This window comes from Salvelinus namaycush, chromosome 31 (assembly GCF_016432855.1).
Source record: "Salvelinus namaycush isolate Seneca chromosome 31, SaNama_1.0, whole genome shotgun sequence".
Classification (NCBI taxonomy): domain Eukaryota; kingdom Metazoa; phylum Chordata; class Actinopteri; order Salmoniformes; family Salmonidae; genus Salvelinus; species Salvelinus namaycush.
This window is the reverse complement of record NC_052337.1, coordinates 31,360,226-31,379,180: the sequence shown is the minus strand read 5'-3', so window position 1 is coordinate 31,379,180 and position 18,955 is coordinate 31,360,226. Positions and strand designations below refer to the sequence as shown.

The 18,955-nt window shown below is 43.5% G+C and overlaps 1 protein-coding gene across 1 annotated transcript in view; it reads right to left on the bottom strand.

Annotated features, from left to right (window-relative positions):
• The window catches only part of LOC120025549 (leucine-rich repeat transmembrane neuronal protein 4-like), a 174,481-nt gene extending 158,196 nt beyond the window's left edge, over positions 1-16,285 (bottom strand). Inside the window, exon 1 of the mRNA XM_038970110.1 lies at positions 16,135-16,285. Coding sequence (XP_038826038.1) covers positions 16,135-16,285 — 151 coding nt within the window. The remainder of the gene's footprint in view (positions 1-16,134) is intronic.
• Between the last annotated feature and the right edge of the window lie 2,670 nt (positions 16,286-18,955).

Genomic DNA, 18,955 nt, shown 5'->3' with positions numbered 1-18,955 from the left:
TGGTATAGTCGAAATGCATCCATCTGGTGTGTTGACCGTCATCTTCACGTTGAAATTCGACGCTAATTTAGTGAGATTCTTGCTGAGGTTGGCTCAGATCTGTAGGTGGTCTTTGTCCTTTTAACGCAGGACTGTCACCCTAACGTCCTCGGAACAGAAAGTTATATTTTCGTCAAGGGCTTTATATAGGAGGGGAGAGAAGGGCGTGTTTCATAGTTTATAACCAATGTCTGTTCACATGGGCAGGGCCACTGAGTTAACTTCTCTGGGATAGTTGGGACGCTAGCGTCCCACTTGACAAGCACCCCCAACCCCCCCCACTGATTAGCATCGCTAGCATAGCGTCACAATTAAATAGTAGCATCTAAATATCATTAAATCACAAGTCCAAGACACCAAATGAAAGATACAGATCTTGTGAATAAAGCCATCATTTCTGATTTTTAAAATGTTTTACAGGGAAGACAAAATATGTAAATCTATTAGCTAACCACGTTAGCAAAAGACACCACTTTTCTAACTCCATCAGTTTCTTACTCCATCAGGTGCTATCACAAATTCGACCAAATAAAGATATTGATAGCCACTAACCAAGAAAAAACCTCATCAGATGACAGTCTGATAACATGTTTATTGTATAGCATAGGTTTTGTTAGAAAAATTTGCATATTTCAGGTATAAATCATAGTTTGCCATTGCAGCCACCATCACAAATCTCACCAAAGCGACTAGAATTACTACAGAGAGCAACGTGTATTACCAATTTACTCATCATAAAACATTTCTTAAAAATACACAGCGCATAGCAATGGAAAGACACAGATCTTGTGAATTCAGACAATATTTCAGATGTTCTAAGTGTTTTACAGCGAAAACACAATAAATCGTTATATTAGCATACCACATGTGCAAACGTTACCCGAGCATTGATTCAAGCCAAAGAGAGCGATAACGTTATCATCGCCAAAATATATTAATTTTTTCACTAACCTTCTCAGAATTCTTCCGATGACACTCCTGTAACATCATATTACAACATACATATAGAGTTTGTTCGAAAATGTGCATATTTAGCCACAAAAAACCGTGGTTATACAATGACAATAGTATCTAACCTGGGCCGAAAACGTCGGCCGCCATCTTTGACAGTGATCTGGTCTAATGAATAACTATTCATAAACTTGACTAAAAAAATATAAGTTGGACAGCTATCGAAAGACAAATTAGTTCTTAATGCAATCGCTGAATTACATTTCTAAAATTATCCTTACTGTGCAATACAGGGTTCGCCAAGCGAAGCTACACCCAAAAAAATGGCGGAATATGCGTTTAACATTTTTCTACAGAACAACGATTTATCATCATAAATAGTTCTTACTATGAGCTGATCTTCCATCAGAATCTTGGGCAATGTATCCTTTCTCCGGTCTAATCGTCTTTTGGTCGAAAGATGTCCTCTTGCCCTGTCGAAATGGCCACTAACGTTCGGCATGTACTGGAAACGTGCCCAGCCGTTCAAAGTGCATCACAAAGAAATGCCTCAAAATCGCACTAAACGGATATAAATTGCTATAAAACGGTTTAAATTAACTACCTTATGATGTTTTTAACACCTATAACGAGTAAAAACATGACCGGCGATTTAGAAGTGGCTAAAGCAAAGCTTGGAAAGAGAGCCAGTCCGACGTCCATCGTGCGTCAGGCGCATGAAGAAAAGAAAGCTACTTCCGCCTTGTGCTCTTTTATACAGGCCCTGATTGCGCAATCGACTCCATTCAAATTGTCACCTCTTACTGACATCTAGAGGAAGGCGTAGGCAGTGTTTGTATCCTCATAGCATTTACAGGGACCTTAAAACTGACCTGGGACCAGTGGCCAAGATTTCTGAAATCTCACTCCCTGTCAGGAAAAGTGCTGTAGAATGAGTTCTGTTGCACTCAGAGACATAATTCCAACGGTTATAGAAACTAGAGAGTGTTTTCTATCCAATAATAATAATAATATGCATATTGTACGAGCAAGAATTGAGTACTAGGCAGTTTTAATTTGGAGACCAATTTTCGCTAAGTCGAAACAGCACCCCCTATATCCCCAAGAAGTTAAGCATAGTTCACTCATGAAAACCCAATTCTCTCATTTGGAAGCTACAATTACATTTAATCTTTTCACAAATAGTTTCATATTTAAACCTTTAAATTGCACAACAATTCCATGTGAATCTGATAACTACAATGTGTAGACTTTCCAAGATACAGTTTATGTTGTCCTATCATCAGTAATAATGTCTCAGACGCCAACTGATCTGGCATCATATTCATTTAGTACCAAAGTATATTTTCAGCTGATTGGATTACCGAAATATGGTTCCGTTACCATCTTTTGATGTCACCAGACTCTCTCTCAATGTTAACAAAGGGATTTTCAATAGTCACATCGGTAGAGTAGAGAGAGGAAAAAGGGGAAAAGTATTTATGGGGGTCATAAAACTCCCCCACTCAGGCCAATGTCATGACACCTACATAACCAACCCATAAAGTAACATTTAACATCCATATTTGGCCAGCTATGTAAACTTTATCCTTGTTTTATCCTGCAATAGATGTCGTTCAATTGGTAAGATACATTTTTGTCTTTTTCTAATGCCTCTTAAGGGGAAAGTAATCTAAAAGTAAAGGAAGTTTATCAGATAGAGCTACTGAGTTTGGGTAATCCAAAAGTTACATTACTGATTACAATTGGACAGGTAACTAGTAACTTTAATGGATTACATTTAGAAAGTAACCTACCCAACCCTGCAGAAGACAATGTGGCATTTCAACCCCTACCTACACCTACATTAACTTTTACTCTAAATTTATGACAAGATAGTTTACCTTAGCATTTTAGATTTGTGATAACCTGCTTCATAAATAGAATGCATTTTAAATATGATGAAAAGACCATCCTAATGTTTAAAGATATGCATTGAGTCATTTTTTAGCAATGAATATATCATTTCAAAATGATTGTATTTCTTCTTGAAGTTTTAAACAGGCAAGAGCAGCCACAAGTGTATTTATTTTTGTCAATGTGTTCTTTCTGTATTCTTTGTGTCTGAAGAAGCTAATATAGATGCATTAGTTGTCTAATGTTCCCAATTCCAGACTTCCTGCTTGTCTATTGAATTACAAATCGACCTCAAAAACTCCATTGTTATTTGGTGGATGACAGACAGCCAGGACATCACTTTTTAGTGAGAGGGCTGGGGATATACCATAGCTGTACTGTATGTAAATAGTACAGACAGTGTTTGGATCATTGAACACAGAGACTGACCCACAGCTGAATAGAGCTCAGAAGAGCAACTCCTGTGTGACTCAGCCAATTTCCCAGCATGCCATATTGTCCCATTCCTAGACAAGCCCATAGAATCTAGGTTGAAGATTACAAAGTTAAGATAACAAGGTTGTAATATCCCATAACTCTTTGCAATTCATGGGACCAGCGTTGCTAGTTAGCAACGGTGCTAGTAGTTATCAATAGCGCTGGTCCCACGAATGTGTTTATTTTCAAATTCCGCATGGAATTATTATGTTGTCTTAAATTAGAATTCTAGAATGGACATGAACCTTGTTATGATGGTAAAAGGTCAGCCATTTTGGTGAGGGAGTTGGTCAACCATGGTTTGTCAGTTGCTGTGATAAGACATATGAGGGTTGATCAACAATGGGCTATGTGTTCTAGCGGAGTGGAACTGTCACGATCGTCAAAAGGACTGAGAGAGGACCAAGGCGCAGCGCGTGGAAAGTACATCTTCCTTTTATTTCAAGAAGGAAAAACAAAACAACAAACAAAACAGACGACCGTGAAGCTATCAAACATAAGTGCTGACACAAAACACTTCGACATAGACAATTCCCCACAAACAACTAAAGCCTATGGTTGCCTTAAATATGGCTCCCAATCAGAGACAACAATAACCAGCTGTCTCTAATTGAGACCCAATTCAGGCAACCATAGACTTTCCTAGATACCTACACTCAACCATAGAGACAGCTAGACTTCTATACTAAACATAAACCCAACTACTCTAATAAACCCCCTAAACCTTACAACCACCCTAGACACTACAAAAACCACATACATTCCCCATGTCACACCCTGACCTAACTAAAATAATTAAGAAAACAAAGAATACTAAGGCCAGGGCGTGACATAACCCCCCCCTTAAGGTGCGAACTCCGGGCGCACCAGCACATAGTCTAGGGGAGGGTCTGGGTGGGCTTCCGTCCACGGCGGCGGCTCCGGCACTGGTCGTGGTCCCCACCCCACCATAGTCACTACCCGCTTACGTAGCCTCCTCCAAATGGCCACCCTCCACATTAACCCCACTGGATTAAGGGGCAGCACCGGACTAAGGGGCAGCACCGGACTAAGGGGCAGCACCGGACTAAGGGGCAGCACCGGACTAAGGGGCAGCACCGGACTAAGGGGCAGCACCGGACTAAGGGGCAGCACCGGACTAAGGGGCAGCACCGGACTAAGGGGCAGCACCGGACTAAGGGACAGCACCAGGATAAAGGGACAGCACCAGGATAAGGGACAGCACCAGGATAAGGGACAGCACCAGGATAAGGGACAGCACCAGGATAAGGGGCAGCTCCGGACTGAGGGACGGATCCTGGCTGGATGACTGCTCTGGCGGATCTTGGCTGGACGGCTCTGGCGGATCCTGGCTGGACGGCTCATGGCTGGCTGACGGATCTGGCTGCTCATGGCTGGCTGACGGATCTGGACGCTCATGGCTGGCTGACGACTCTGGCAGATCCTGTCTGGTTGGCGACTCTGGCAGATCCTGTCTGGTTGGCGACTCTGGCAGATCCTGTCTGGTTGGCGGCTCTGGCAGATCCTGTCTGGTTGGCGGCTCTGGCAGATCCTGTCTGGTTGGCGGCTCTGGCAGATCCTGTCTGGTTGGCGGCTCTGGCAGATCCTGTCTGGTTGGCGGCTCTGGCAGATCCTGACTGACGAATGGCTCTAGCGGCTCCTGACTGACTAACGGCTCTGACGGCTCGGGACAGACGGGCGGCTCTAATGGCTCGGGACAGACGGATGGCTCAGACGGCGCTGGGCAGACGGATGGCTCAGACGGCGCTGGGGAGACGGATGGCTCAGACGGCGCTGGGGAGACGGATGGCTCAGATGGCGCTGGGGAGACGGATGGCTCAGATGGCGCTGGGGAGACGGATGGCTCAGATGGCGCTGGGGAGACGGATGGCTCAGATGGCGCTGGGGAGACGGAGGGCTCAGATGGCGCTGGGGAGACGGAGGGCTCAGATGGCGCTGGGGAGACGGAGGGCTCAGATGGCGCTGGGGAGACGGATGGCTCAGATGGCACTGGGCAGACGGATGGCTCTGGCCGGAATAGGCGCACTGTAGGCCTGGTGCGTGGTGCCGGAACTGGAGGCACCGGGCTAAGGACACACACCTTCAGGCTAGTGCGGGGAGAAGGAACAGGGCATACTGGACCCTGGGGACGCACATTAGGCCTAGTGCGTGGTGCCGGAACTGGTGGTACCGGGCTGGGGACACGCATCTCAGGGCTAATGCGGGGAGCAGCAACAGGATGCACAGGACTCTGGAGACGCACAGGAGGCTTGGTGCGTGGTGCCGGAATTGGTGGTACCGGGCTGGAGACACGCACCATAGGACGAGTGCGTGGAGGAGGAACAGGGCTCTGGAGACACACTGGAAGCCTGGTGCGTGGTGTAGGCACTGGTGGAACTGGACTGGGGCGGGGAGGTGGCGCCGGAAATACCGGACCGTGCAGGCGTACTGGTTCCCTTGAGCACCGAGCCTGCCCAACCTTACCTAGTTGAATGCTCCCCGTCGCCCTACCCGTGCGGGGAGGTGGAATAACCCGCACCGGGCTATGTAGGCGAACCGGGGACACCATGCGTAAGGCTGGTGCCATGTATGCCGGCCCGAGGAGACGCACTGGAGACCAGACGCGTTGAGCCGGCTTCATGACACCTGGCTCAATGCCCAATCTAGCCCTACCAGTGCGGGGAGGTAGAATAACCCGCACCGGGCTATGAACACGTATAGGAGACACCGTGCGCTCTACTGCGTAACACGGTGTTCGCCCGTACTCCCGCTCTCCACGGTTAGCCTGGGAAGTGGGCGCAGGTCTCCTACCTGCCCTCGGCCCACTACCTCTAAGCCCCCCCCCAAGAAATTTTTGGGGCTGACTCACAGGCTTCCTACCGCGTCGTCGTGCTGCCTCCATTCGCCGGTATCCCTCCTCACACTGCGCCAGAGAATCCCAGGCTGGCTCCGGCACTCGCCCTGGGTCGATCACCCACCTGTCGATCTCCTCCCACGTAGTGTAGTCCATATTACGCTCCCATTTCCATTCCTCCTTGCGCTGCTCCTGTTGCCACTTTTCGCGCTGCTTGATCCCGCATTGGTGGGGAATTCTGTCACGATCGTCAAAAGGACTGAGAGAGGACCAAGGCACAGCGCGTGGAAAGTACATCTTCCTTTTATTTCAAGAAGGAAAAACAAAACAACAAAACAGACGACCGTGACGCTATCAAACATAAGTGCTGACACAAAACACTTCGACATAGACAATTCCCCACAAACAACTAAAGCCTATGGTTGCCTTAAATATGGCTCCCAATCAGAGACAACAATAACCAGCTGTCTCTAATTGAGACCCAATTCAGGCAACCATAGACTTTCCTAGATACCTACACTCAACCATAGAGACAGCTAGACTTCTATACTAAACATAAACCCAACTACTCTAATAAACCCCCTAAACCTTACAACCACCCTAGACACTACAAAAACCACATACATTCCCCATGTCACACCCTGACCTAACTAAAATAATTAAGAAAACAAAGAATACTAAGGCCAGGGCATGACAGGAACAAACCTTCCACAGAGTTGCATTATTTTCCAGAGAATGCATAAAGCCCCGAATTGATTATCCCTTTCACACCATGGCTGTAATTTAACACATTTGCCACAAAAAAAGTGTTAGTTTGCGAGTAGAAGCTATAATGCCCAAAAAGCCAATGTTTGGAGGATATATTGGCACGGCTTGCCGGCCCATGACTTCGTCTCAGGCCTAACAACACCCATGCCAATATATCCTCCAAACACCGGCTTCTCTGGCATTATCACTTAAATAGAATGCCCTTCAAGCCAATCAGAAATGAGTATTCAACAATCCTATGGTATAATGTATAAAATAATAAATTTGAAGAATGTATCTGCTCTGCAGGTTTGTTAGCTAGTTTTTTGGGATCGGTGTCCCTTCCACGGGATGGTTGAGCTAACGTAGGCTAATGCGATTAGCATGAGGTTGTAAGTAACAAGAACTTTTCCCAGAACATATCTGATATTGCCAGAAAGCTTACATTCTTGTTAATAGAACTGTACTGTCCAATTTACAGTAGCTATTACAGTGAAAGAATACCATGCTATTGTTTGAGGAGAGTGCACAATTTTGAAAAAGAAAAGTTATTAATAAACAAATTTGGAACATTTGGGCAGTGTCGATACATTTTTTTAAATCAGAAATGCAATGGTTCATTGGATCAGTCTAAAACATTGCACATGATGCCATCTAGTGGCCAAAATCTAAATTGCACCTGGGCTGGAATAATACATTTTGTCCTTTCTCTTGCATTTCAAAGATGATGGTACAAAAAAATACAAAAGAAAGGTTGGTTTTTTCTTTGTATGATCTTTTACCAGATCTATCGTGTTATATTCTACAACATTCCTTTCACATTTCCATAAACGTCAAAGTGTTTCCCTTCAAATGGTACCAAGAATATGCATATCCTTGCTTCAGGGCCTGAGCTACAGGCAGTTAGATTTGGGTATGTCGTTTTAGGCGAATATATAAAAAAAAGGGGCTAATCCTGAAGAGGCTAGCTTGCTAGCTAGCCAGCAGATTTAGAAGAATGAATCCATTAATTTTTCAAATACATTTTCAATATGCCAGCATTCCATTCAAACAATGCAGTGAATCCACAGCCATACAATCAGTTGATGATAGGACTTAGACAAGTTGTAAATGGAACAAGTACTGATATTGTACCATATAACAGAATTCACAGCTTTCCAATAAAATATTTTTAGAGGCTATTTATACAGAAGAATGGTATAAAACCGGGAATATACTGTATTTATAATTGTAATACAAACAATTTTATTTAGACAATAATTCTATTACCCAATTTCTGATATATCACATGCCTTACTTTTATTTTCCTGCATAAGTAAAATCAGGATTATGCCTTATTGCCATACTGGTTTGGATTTCTCCCTGACCAATATGGCTACCATTTTCATCCCATTCAGGAACTTTGAGGTTTTATGACATAGGATCCCTATGGACACGCCCACTCTGTGTCACATTCCAACCGGGGTGGTAGCTCTTTCCTGTCTTATCTGTTCCTCTCTCCTTCATCCCTCCTTTCTTGGCACGCAGACTGCTGCATAATGTTAATTATTCAGCTTGGCTTGCCAGAGGCAGGGAGCGAATCATAAATCAGGCCTGGTCGGGGGCTATTTCATACGAGTGACAATGGTTCAACACAAAGCTTAAAATTATTCCCAAACTCACACAAAAATAAGGTTGCATTTATTTCCAATGTTGTGATTTTATTTGTACTTTGTGTCGTCAGGTAATTACTTGCCTGGGCTTCAAAGTGTACTGAGACAGAGGTTAATTAACCCTTAATGAATGCACACAAACCTGCAGCTTTGTGAAACGGCTTAAATAATGCACAACCTCTGAACCACTACAGTAGCTAACACTAACTATACCTGAAAACTGTCCTCCTCCACCCCCATCTTTCTCGCTCTTTCTCGCTGTCTAAAATAAAAAATGTCACGATAAGCATTATGGCTAAATCTATCAATCTTAAGATATTATTTTATTTACTTTGTTACTTTCTGAAGGCACTTTATATTTCAAAAGTATTCATACCCCTTGACTTATTCCACATTTTGTTGTCGTACAGCCTGAATTAAACATTTATTCGATGTTTTGGAATATTTTTACTATGTACTGTCCTCCTCCTACTCTGTCAATTATGTTCGTATTGTGGAGTAACTACAATGTTGTTGATACATCCTCAGGTTTCTACTATCACAGCAATTAAACACCGTAACTGTTTTAAAGTCACCATTGGCCTCATGGTGAAATCCGTAAACAGTTTCCTTCCTCTCCGGCAACTGAGTTAGGAAGGACACATGTATTTTTTAATTGACTGGGTGTATTGATACACCATCCAAAGTGTAATTCATAACTTTACCATGCTCTAAGGCAGGGGTGGGCAACTCCAGTCCTCGAGGGCCTGATTGGTGTCATACTTTTTCTCCATCCCTAGCAAACACAGCTGATTAATCCAAGTGCATTCTAAACTAAAGATCATGATTAGGTGATTATTGGAGTCAGGTGTGTTAACTGGGGCTGGGGAAAAACTGTGACACCAATCAGGCCTTCGAGGACTGGAATTGCTCACCCCTGCTCTAAGAGATATTCATTGTCTGCTTTTACATTTTTACCCATCTACCAATAAGTGCCCTTCGTTGCGAGGCATTTGAAAACCTCCCTGGTCTTTGTGGTTGAAATTCACTGCTCAACTGAGGGATCTTACAGATAATTGTATGTGTACAGAGATGAGGTAAAGCATGCTAAACACTATTATAGCACACAGAGTGAGTCCATGCAACTTATGTGACTTGTTAAGCAAATTATTCATCCTGAATTTATTTAGGCTTACAACAACAAAGGGGTTGAATACTTATTGACTCAAGACATTTCAGCTTTTATTTTTTAATTCATTTGTAAACATTTCCAAAAACATAATTCACTTTGACATTATCGGGTAATGTGTGTAGGCCAGTGACAAAAATATAAATGTATTACATTTTAGATTCATGCTGTAACACAACAAACTGTGGAAAAAGGCAAGTGTTGTGAAATCTTTCTGAAGGCGCTGTAATGCATTTCCAGCAGAACGTTTTTCATAGTGGCAGCATTCATAGGTCAGGGGGAGCAATTCAACTTCTTTCTTTTTTTCTCTTCCATTTTCAGCATTGGCAAGCCGTGGGTTCCTTTATCATGTCAGCAGCTGGACCAACTGCTTATGAAATGCTTTTAGGTAATAAGGATTATGATAATGAGATCAATATGGTGGAGAAAACACATTTAAACAGGGACAGGAAATAAAGCTGAAAAACAACCTCTGTTCATACAGAAAAATAGAAATCCCTGTGATTTATTTAATTTTTCATACTTAAAAAACTCCTGGAGAATTGAGGATGACCAGCACATGACTTCATATTACTAACCAGGCAGGGATTTACCTATTGACATATAGTACGATCACAGCACAGAAGGGAGAGACTAAATAGTTCACCATTCCCCCCCCACCATGACACAATAGCTTTGTGACTCAGAGCCACAATGAGGTGTTTTGAGATGTGTTACTTCAGGTGAAACGAACACTTCTACTGTCTTTCAGTGTCTGGATTGTTGCCTGTCAGGCTGATGGTTTGGTGCATTTTTTTCTCTGTTGCTCGTTACCTTGTTTGACGGAGTAATGAGTTCTATGAGAAGCGGGTGAAGGCTGCCGGTCTGGTGGTGGTGAATGCAGATTCCAGTGTGTGGGTGAGCTCAGTAGGTTAGCGGCCATGTTTAGTGGGGCAGTTTGTTTAATTACACGCTGTGGGATTCACCTTCCTCAGACCTCTGAGTGACTGTTCACACGCCTGAACCAAAGGCAGGGGCTAGGACCCTTTGTAGCCTGTACATGTAGAAGCACACGCACACACACAAATTCAAATGTATTTATCACATGCTCTGAACACAATTGGTGTAGACTTTACAGTGAAATGCTTGCTTACAAACCTTTTCCAACAATGCAGAGTTTGAAAATAATAATTCAAAATAAAATACTAACTAACACAAGAGGGAAAAAAATAAAAATACACAAGAATGGCGCTATATACATGGGGAACCAGAACCAGATCGATGTGCAGAGGTACTTGAGGTAGAAATGTACATGAAGGCAGGGTAAAGTGACTAGGCATCCAAAAAGATAATAAGAGTAAAATAAAGAACAGAGTAGCAGCAGTAAATGATGAGTGTAAAAGTGTGTGTGTGTGGAAAGTATTCAGTATTCAAAGTTTTTCCACATTTTGTTACATTACAGCCTTATTCTAAAATGGATAAAAAAATTGTTTAACTCAGTAATCTACACAAAATACCCCGTAATGACAAAGCGAAAACAGGTTTTGAGATTTTTTTGCATTTCCAATACGTTTCTTAAATGTTCGTGCCACATTTCCAATGTTTCTGGAACACTTTTAAAACATTTCTGAAACCTATAAAAAACATATTCTAATCTTCCTGCAACGTTAACTGTTTAACATTGTTAAAACATTGTTTTTTCAGCTGGGTAAAGCACAAACTCCAAGCTAATTAAAGCAACTCCCCAGTCCAGAGGGCATGGAGACATAGGGACTTGAGAGTGTGGAAGAACTGGGTCTTCATCCTCCATTATGATATTAATCCCGTCGTCATCCTCGTCATCCTCTAGGTCGCCTTCCCCTGACACCAAGTCGTCAGACAGTGAGGGGAGGCAACCTTGCCCCAGCTGGGCTTGGTTGCGGGGAGATGAAAGTCAGCCTCGGCCGGTGGCTGAGAAGGGTACGTTTGAGCCTCCTCTTCAAAAATGCTAAACATTCCTGGAACGTACCAAATCTTTGCAGGAATGTTGCAAAATGTTTTGAGTGTTCAAAACTGTTTTAGGACTGCTCCAAAATTGAGCCGGATTGACTGCCCTTCATGTCTTAAAATAACGATGGAGTGTTGTTTTTCTTTCTTATTTGAGCTGTTCTTTGAATAACATGGACTTGGTCTTTTACCAAATAGGGCTATCTTCTGTAAACCACCCCTACCTTGTCACAACACAACTGATTGGCTCAAACGCATTAAGAAGGAAAGAAATTCCACAAATTAACATTTAACAAGGCACACCTGTTAATTGAAATGCATTCCAGGTGACTACATTATGAAGCTGGTTGAGGGAATGCCAAGTGTGCAAAGCTGTCATCAAGACAAAGGGTGGCTACTTTGAAGATTCTCAAGTATATTTTGATTTGTTTTACACTTTTTTGGTTACTACATGATTCCATATGTGTTATTTCATAGTTTTGATGTCTTCACTATTATTCTAAAATGTAGAAAATAGTAAAAATAAAGAAAAACGCTGGAATGAGTATGTGTGTGCAAACTTTTGACTGGAACTGTATATATAGGAGAGGTGCTTTTTCTTTTCAAAGTTTTACAGGTCCAGTCTCTCAACTGGCTTTCTCACTCGTCCTGAATGTGTGACATTAGACCCTATTCCTCTTTGTGGAAGAGTCATGTCCCTGTGAGTAGAAACAGTTTGTGTCTCACCTGACTCACTAGACACCTGAGAGGTCATGGGCAGAGTCTCTGTGAGCGGGCTTGGTGTCGTTGGTGCTGTAGATGGCGCCTGCTCCTTCTGAACTTGCCCCCCTTAGGCAGTTTCCACCCGGTTTGACCGTGAGGTGGAACTGGGGCCCTGAACAACAGCTGGTGTCATCCAGTGTTTTTGTCCATTAAGTCTCATGAGCACTGTGTCCCCAGGGCTCAGTGATGGAAGGTTTCTGACTCCATTCCTGCAATCAAAGTAAAACGCCTGCTTGTGTTTTGCAGCAGCGTCTGCCTGTATGACCTTCTCCTGGTCAGGCCAGTTTGGATTCAGATTCTCTTCCAAGGAAAGGAGGGTTGTCCTGATCCTTCTCCCCATCAGTAGCTCAGCCGGGCTGAAACCTGTCGATGTTGAGGAGGTGGCTTTGTATGTCATCAGAGCGAATATCCAATTGGCTGCCTGTACAGTGGGGTTTGCTTGTCACATGTATACTGTAAAGTCATACTCCTTACTGAATTATTTTAGCTCGTACTTGCCAACTGGGGGCCATTATCATTAACCAGGATTTCAGGTACTCCAAACCTAGCAAAGGTTGCTTTGAGCTTGGCTATGACCTGGCTACTGGTCGTGGTTGGGAGGTGGAGGATTTATAGGAATCTAGAATAGTAGAATCTACACTACTAGGTCGTTTTCCTTTTAGTACTCACACAGATCTATTGCTATTTTCTGCCATGGTCTGGAGGGAGGCTCACTAGACATGAATGGCTCTTTTCTCTTTGTGTTCCTAGTTTCACAGCAAAACTCACACATTTCCACCTCTGTGATTATCTCCTGTGAGATTTTAGGCCACCACACTGACTGGTTAGCTCTCTCCCTGCACTTAACCAGCCCTTGGTGTCCATCTTGAATCCTAAGTAGGATTTCTTTCCTCATGCATGTGGGAATGACTATGCGGTTTCCCCTGATCACTAGTCCATGTGTCTCTGATAGTTCCCCTCTCACCTGATAAAAGTCTCTTATCTATTCAGGGGTTTTCTCTAAGTACGATGGCCACCAATTTCTGATGAACCACAGCACTGACTGCAGCTGTGGGTCGGATTCTGTGTTCAGTCTGATATCCTCCATTCTCTGGAGCTGCACCCTCGTGGTTTCTCGGTGGACCACTGGACAGAGCATCATCTACGGCGAGTGTCTTTCCTGGTGCGTACTCTGCGATTCCACTGTAACTCATCAATCTTATCAACAGTCTTTGACACCTGATAGGAACATTGTTCATGTCCTTGCTGTTAATGTGTGGCACAAGGGGTTTGTGGCCGGTAGCTAGCCTAAAGCTGCCTAGTCTGTAGAGGTACTTCTCAAAGTGTTCGCAAGCCCACACGCTCGTTAAACACTTTTTCAATCTGAGCGTATCTTGTCTCTGCATGCCTGCTGCAGTAGGCGACTGGTTTCCAGTCCTCACCAGGCTGTTGAGGTAGGACACATCCTACTCTGTAGCTGCTGGCATCAGCTGACACTGCTGTAGGTTTCCTGGAATTATAAGTTAACTTCTTATGGCTGCAAGCCCGACGTCGGTACACTTATGACAACAGCCAGCTCAAAGTGCAGGACGCGAAATTCAAAATATATATTTTTTAAATATTTAACTTTCGCACATTAACAAGTCCAATACAGCATATGAAAGGTACACATCTTGTGAATCCAGCCAACATGTCCGATTTTTAAAATGTTTTACAGGGAAGACACTATGTAAATCTATTAGCTAACCACGTTAGCAAAAGACACCACTTTTTTTACTCCAACAGTTTTTTACTCCATCAGTAGCTATCACAATTTCGACCAAATAAAGATATAAATAGCCACTAACCAAGAAACAACTTCATCAGATGACAGTCTGATAACATATTTATTGTATAGCATATGTTTTGTTAGAAAAATGTGCATATTTCAGGTATAAATCATAGTTTACCATTGCAGCCACCATCACAAATCTCACCAAAGCGACTAGAATAACTACAGAGCGCAACGTGTATTACCTAATTACTCATCATAAAACATTTCTTAAAAATACACAGCGTACAGCAATTGAAAGACACAGATCTTGTGAATCCAGACAATATTTCAGATTTTCTAAGTGTTTTACAGCGAAAACACAATTTAGCGTTATATTAGCTTAGCACATGTGCAAACATCACCCCAGCATTGATTCAAGGCAAAAATAGCGATAACGTATAAACCACCAAAATATATAAATTTTTTCACTAACCTTCTCAGAATTCTTCAGATGACAGTCCTGTAACATCATATTACACAATGCATATAGAGTTTGTTCGAAAATGTGCATATTTAGCGGCACAAATCGTGCTTATACAATGACAATAGTGTCCAAATACTCATGCAATCTGTCCGGCGCCATCTTGGAAAGACACCTATTCTTATCGAAAACTATTCATAAACTTGACTAAAAAAAATACAGGTTGGACAGCAATTGAAAGACAAATTAGTTAATGCAATCGCTGAATTACATTTTTAAAATTAACGTTACTGCGCAATATAGGGTGCGATAAAGCAAGGCTACACTGCAAGTAATGGCGTCTTATGCATTTGAATTTTTTCAACAGAACAATGAATTATCAGCATAAATAGTTCTTACTTTTTGATGACCTCCCATCAGAATCTTGGGATAGGTGTCCTTTGTCCAAAAGAATCGTTGCTAGGTTGTAGAATGTCGTCTTCCACGTTGCAATTAGCAGTAAACATTAGCCATGTGGGCCAGAGATACCCAACTTCCTACAGCGCCAAGAAAATAAATACCCGAAAATCGCAATATACTGACATAATCTTGTTATTTTGAACCGAATTATATCAGTTTATGATGTCTTTAAAGCCTATATCGAATAAAAACAGAGCCGGATATAACTAGAAGCTTAAACGGGAGCTTCTAAAACGACATGCCAAGGTCCTCAGTGCGTCAGCGCGAAGAAGCAAAAGAAGGGACACATCGATTCCAATCAATTTATAGACTTTCTGATCTGCCTAGAGACTCCATTTCAAGGCCCTCTATTCGCTGACACCCAGGGGAAGGCGTATGCAGTGCATCTCAACCAATAGAAGACAGGCAAAGTTATACACAGGTCTGAGAACAGGTTGTAAAAATCTGCATTCTCAACTCCACATAGGGAAATTGCTCTAAGTCCAGTTCTGTTTCACTTAGACATAATTCAAACGGTTTTAGAAACTAGAGAGTGTTTTCTATCCAATAGTAATAATAATATGCATATTGTACGAGCAAGAATTGAGTACGAGGCCGTTTGAAATGGGCACCTTTAATCAGAGCTACTCAATACTGCCCCTGCAGCCATAAAAAGTTAAGACTGGAGCAGTGGTTAGTGAGTGTTTCAGTCTCTGAAATGCTGCCTCCTGTGGGTGTCCTCGGGCCCACTCTACCTTTGTTTTGAGGAGCTCGTAGAGCGGCGCCCCAGCGCGGAAAGCTCCGGGATGTATTTCCCCAGATACTGTACCATTCCGAGGAAACGCTTCAGCCAGCTGACGTTCTGGGGCTAGGGTAAGTTGCTTATCCCCGTGAGCTTTTCGTGGTCTGGCCTGACTCTGTTTTCATTAATGATGTGCCTCAGGAAGCAAAGCTGGCTTTGTTTGAACTTACACATGTCCTTGTTGATCTTGATGCCTGTTTCTTCAATGACTTTGAGCATATTCCCCAGGCATTCGTCATGTTTCTGCTCAGAGTTTGCATAGATCAGTACATCGCCCATGTATATAGCCACACCCTCGAGCCCTTGCAGAGTTTCCGTCATTTTCCTTTGGAAAATCTCGGGGACACTGGTTATCCGTAATGGGAGACGTGTGAAGCGGTATCTCCCAAAAGGGGTTATGAAAGTAGTCAGCTTGCTACTCTCCTCGTGTAGAGGGATTTGGTAGAACCACTAGCAGCATCTAGTGTGGTGAAAACTTTGGTTCCTGACAGTTTCGACACGATTTCCTCGTGTGAAGAATGTACTTTGCCCGTTTCACTACTTTGTTCAGTTGTTTTAGATTGAGGTAATTTTGACACTAGAATACATGTTCCTGACTCATATCGATGACACATAGGCCATTTTCAAAGGGATTTTTTTTTTTTAATGGGCAGTCGCTCTTTAACGTATCAAAACATCTCTCGGTTATCTAGCATTGACCTATCATTGACCTGCAAGTCATGTGGGTCTCTTGAGTGTCTTTGCATCTTTAGACTCACCCGTGATCCCTGACCTCTGAAACATCCTCTGGACTTGTGATTATGAACACTCCATCTACTGTACACTGATCTCATCTACTGATAATGACTGTGGCTGTGTATTTCGCACTGTCTGTATGACGCATCCAATGCTCTGTTAATCCTCGCTCATGCTAATTTCCCCTAAAAATCAATAATGTTAGAGGATAAAGAAACGATGGGGCTCTTGGCCATTGCTAAAAAGTCGAAGCCTCTTACCCTGGTATGATTAAAGACTTTTGTGCACTGTGGAGCGAAGCCCAATACATCCTCATTGATGCGCCAGCAGTGTAATTATCACAGGACCCGGATGTACAGATCCAATCACTCTGATGCTATTGACAACTACGCCTGATACAAACAAGTATGTTAAGAGGCAGCCACTGGATGAACCGCTGTGGAGTGTCTGTCTGAACACACTGCCTTATCAGCCATGGATCTCTTATGACACTTGAGGTAATTTCACCAGTTCCTCTGTAGGGTTCTGACACATCAAACAGGGTCAACTGAAACATATGGTTGCTCTTTATAGGAAGACACTAAAGAGTTGGCGAGCAGAGACTAGTAATCTATAGTTGACACACGGGGGATTCCACTGTTCAAGACGGTGATGTATTGAACTGAGATGTTTCACTGAGAAAATCAGTAGGCCTATGTACGGAGGAGAAATGATGGCGATAATGATAATGAGAAACACTAAGGATCTATGAGCTAGCCAAACAGTACCAGTAAAATAAAAATATCTGCCAGTCATTATTTAAAATGATAAACACAGGTAGTCAAATAACGAGAGAGAGAGAGAGAGACTTTTGATCTTTCTTTACTGAAACATTCTCATTTCATTTAAAACTCCTTAAAAATAAAAACCCCAAATATATCCTGTACTGCATACATGTACCATACTCACCTTTCCATCTATCACATGATACAAACCACCATCACAATACCCTCTCCTACAACCGTATATCCAAAACATCTTCCCCAGCTATACATACAGCCCCCCACACACCATATCTCCTCAAACATCTCCACACATTTTATCATTCTATAGTACTCAAACTCAACCCTAAGGCGTGCAGAGACCATCCCATTAAACAATAGTAAAGGGTCTGTCATCCCCCCACCTTTGACCCTGTTCCTCCTTGTTATCCAAATAGCCAACTTTGCCTGAGCAAACAGAAAATTCAACAAAACACATTTGGCTTTCTCCTTATTTGAATACCTGTACCCCATTATAAACATCCCAACAGCAAAAACCACCCCCAACCTCTCACACAGACATTCCAACAGAGACATTAATGGCATTAACCTGGTGCACACAGAAAACACATGAATCACAGTTTTTCATTTTACAGAAAGGACACCCCTGCCCGATTCCCGGTTCAACCCGTGCCAACCAGCTGTTAGCGGCCAGGGCTCCATGAAGAACCCTCCACTGGAGGTCCCCTGACCTCTTTGGTACTGGGGGTTTGTAGAGCCCCCTCCATCTAAAACCCACCATACTCGCCGCCCCACATACCCCCTGCCACTGATGTGCCTTCGCTCCTAATGTTCCTTACCTTAACACAGAGGTTGTAGAGGGCTTTACCTCCCACCCCCTCAAACTCCCCCAGGCTCGGAGTGTTAAAATCTAACAAGTCCTTCAGACCCCCTTGCCAGTCTCCAGTCTCTGCCGTCACCTGCAGTGGCGGAAACATTGGTGGCCCCTCTCCCTTTGGCCTCTCAAACATCCCCCTTACCGGCTCAGAGAGTGCCTCCTGGACCTCCTCCAGGAATCTCTCCAGCAGCCTAAGAGACGTTATTCCTGTTTGTTGCGCCAAGACCTCCGGGGTTTTCAACCCCTCCTCTCCCAGCAGTCTCAGGTCACCCAGCCTTTGTAAACCCCTGCCATCAGTTGCCTCTGCAGGGTGGCCGACTGAACCGATCTCAAAGGGATGGCTAGGTTGTGGAAGATAGGCTCCTCCCACACCCACAGCCCAGGCTCCACACCCCCTTCTCGTGTGGCCCTTAGCAGCTGCCAGGCCCGCAGCACTGCAGAGTAAAAATCTGAGAGACCTGCTGTACTCAGCCTCTCCAGCTTCATGAGGAACAGCTGCCGGTCCAATCCTAATCCGCCAGCTCTCCTCAGCAGCGCGCATGCTGGTTCCCTCCAGCCAACATCAGTATGGTACAGCAGTCTCTGCACCGCCTTTAGCCGGAAAGCAGCCATCCTGCT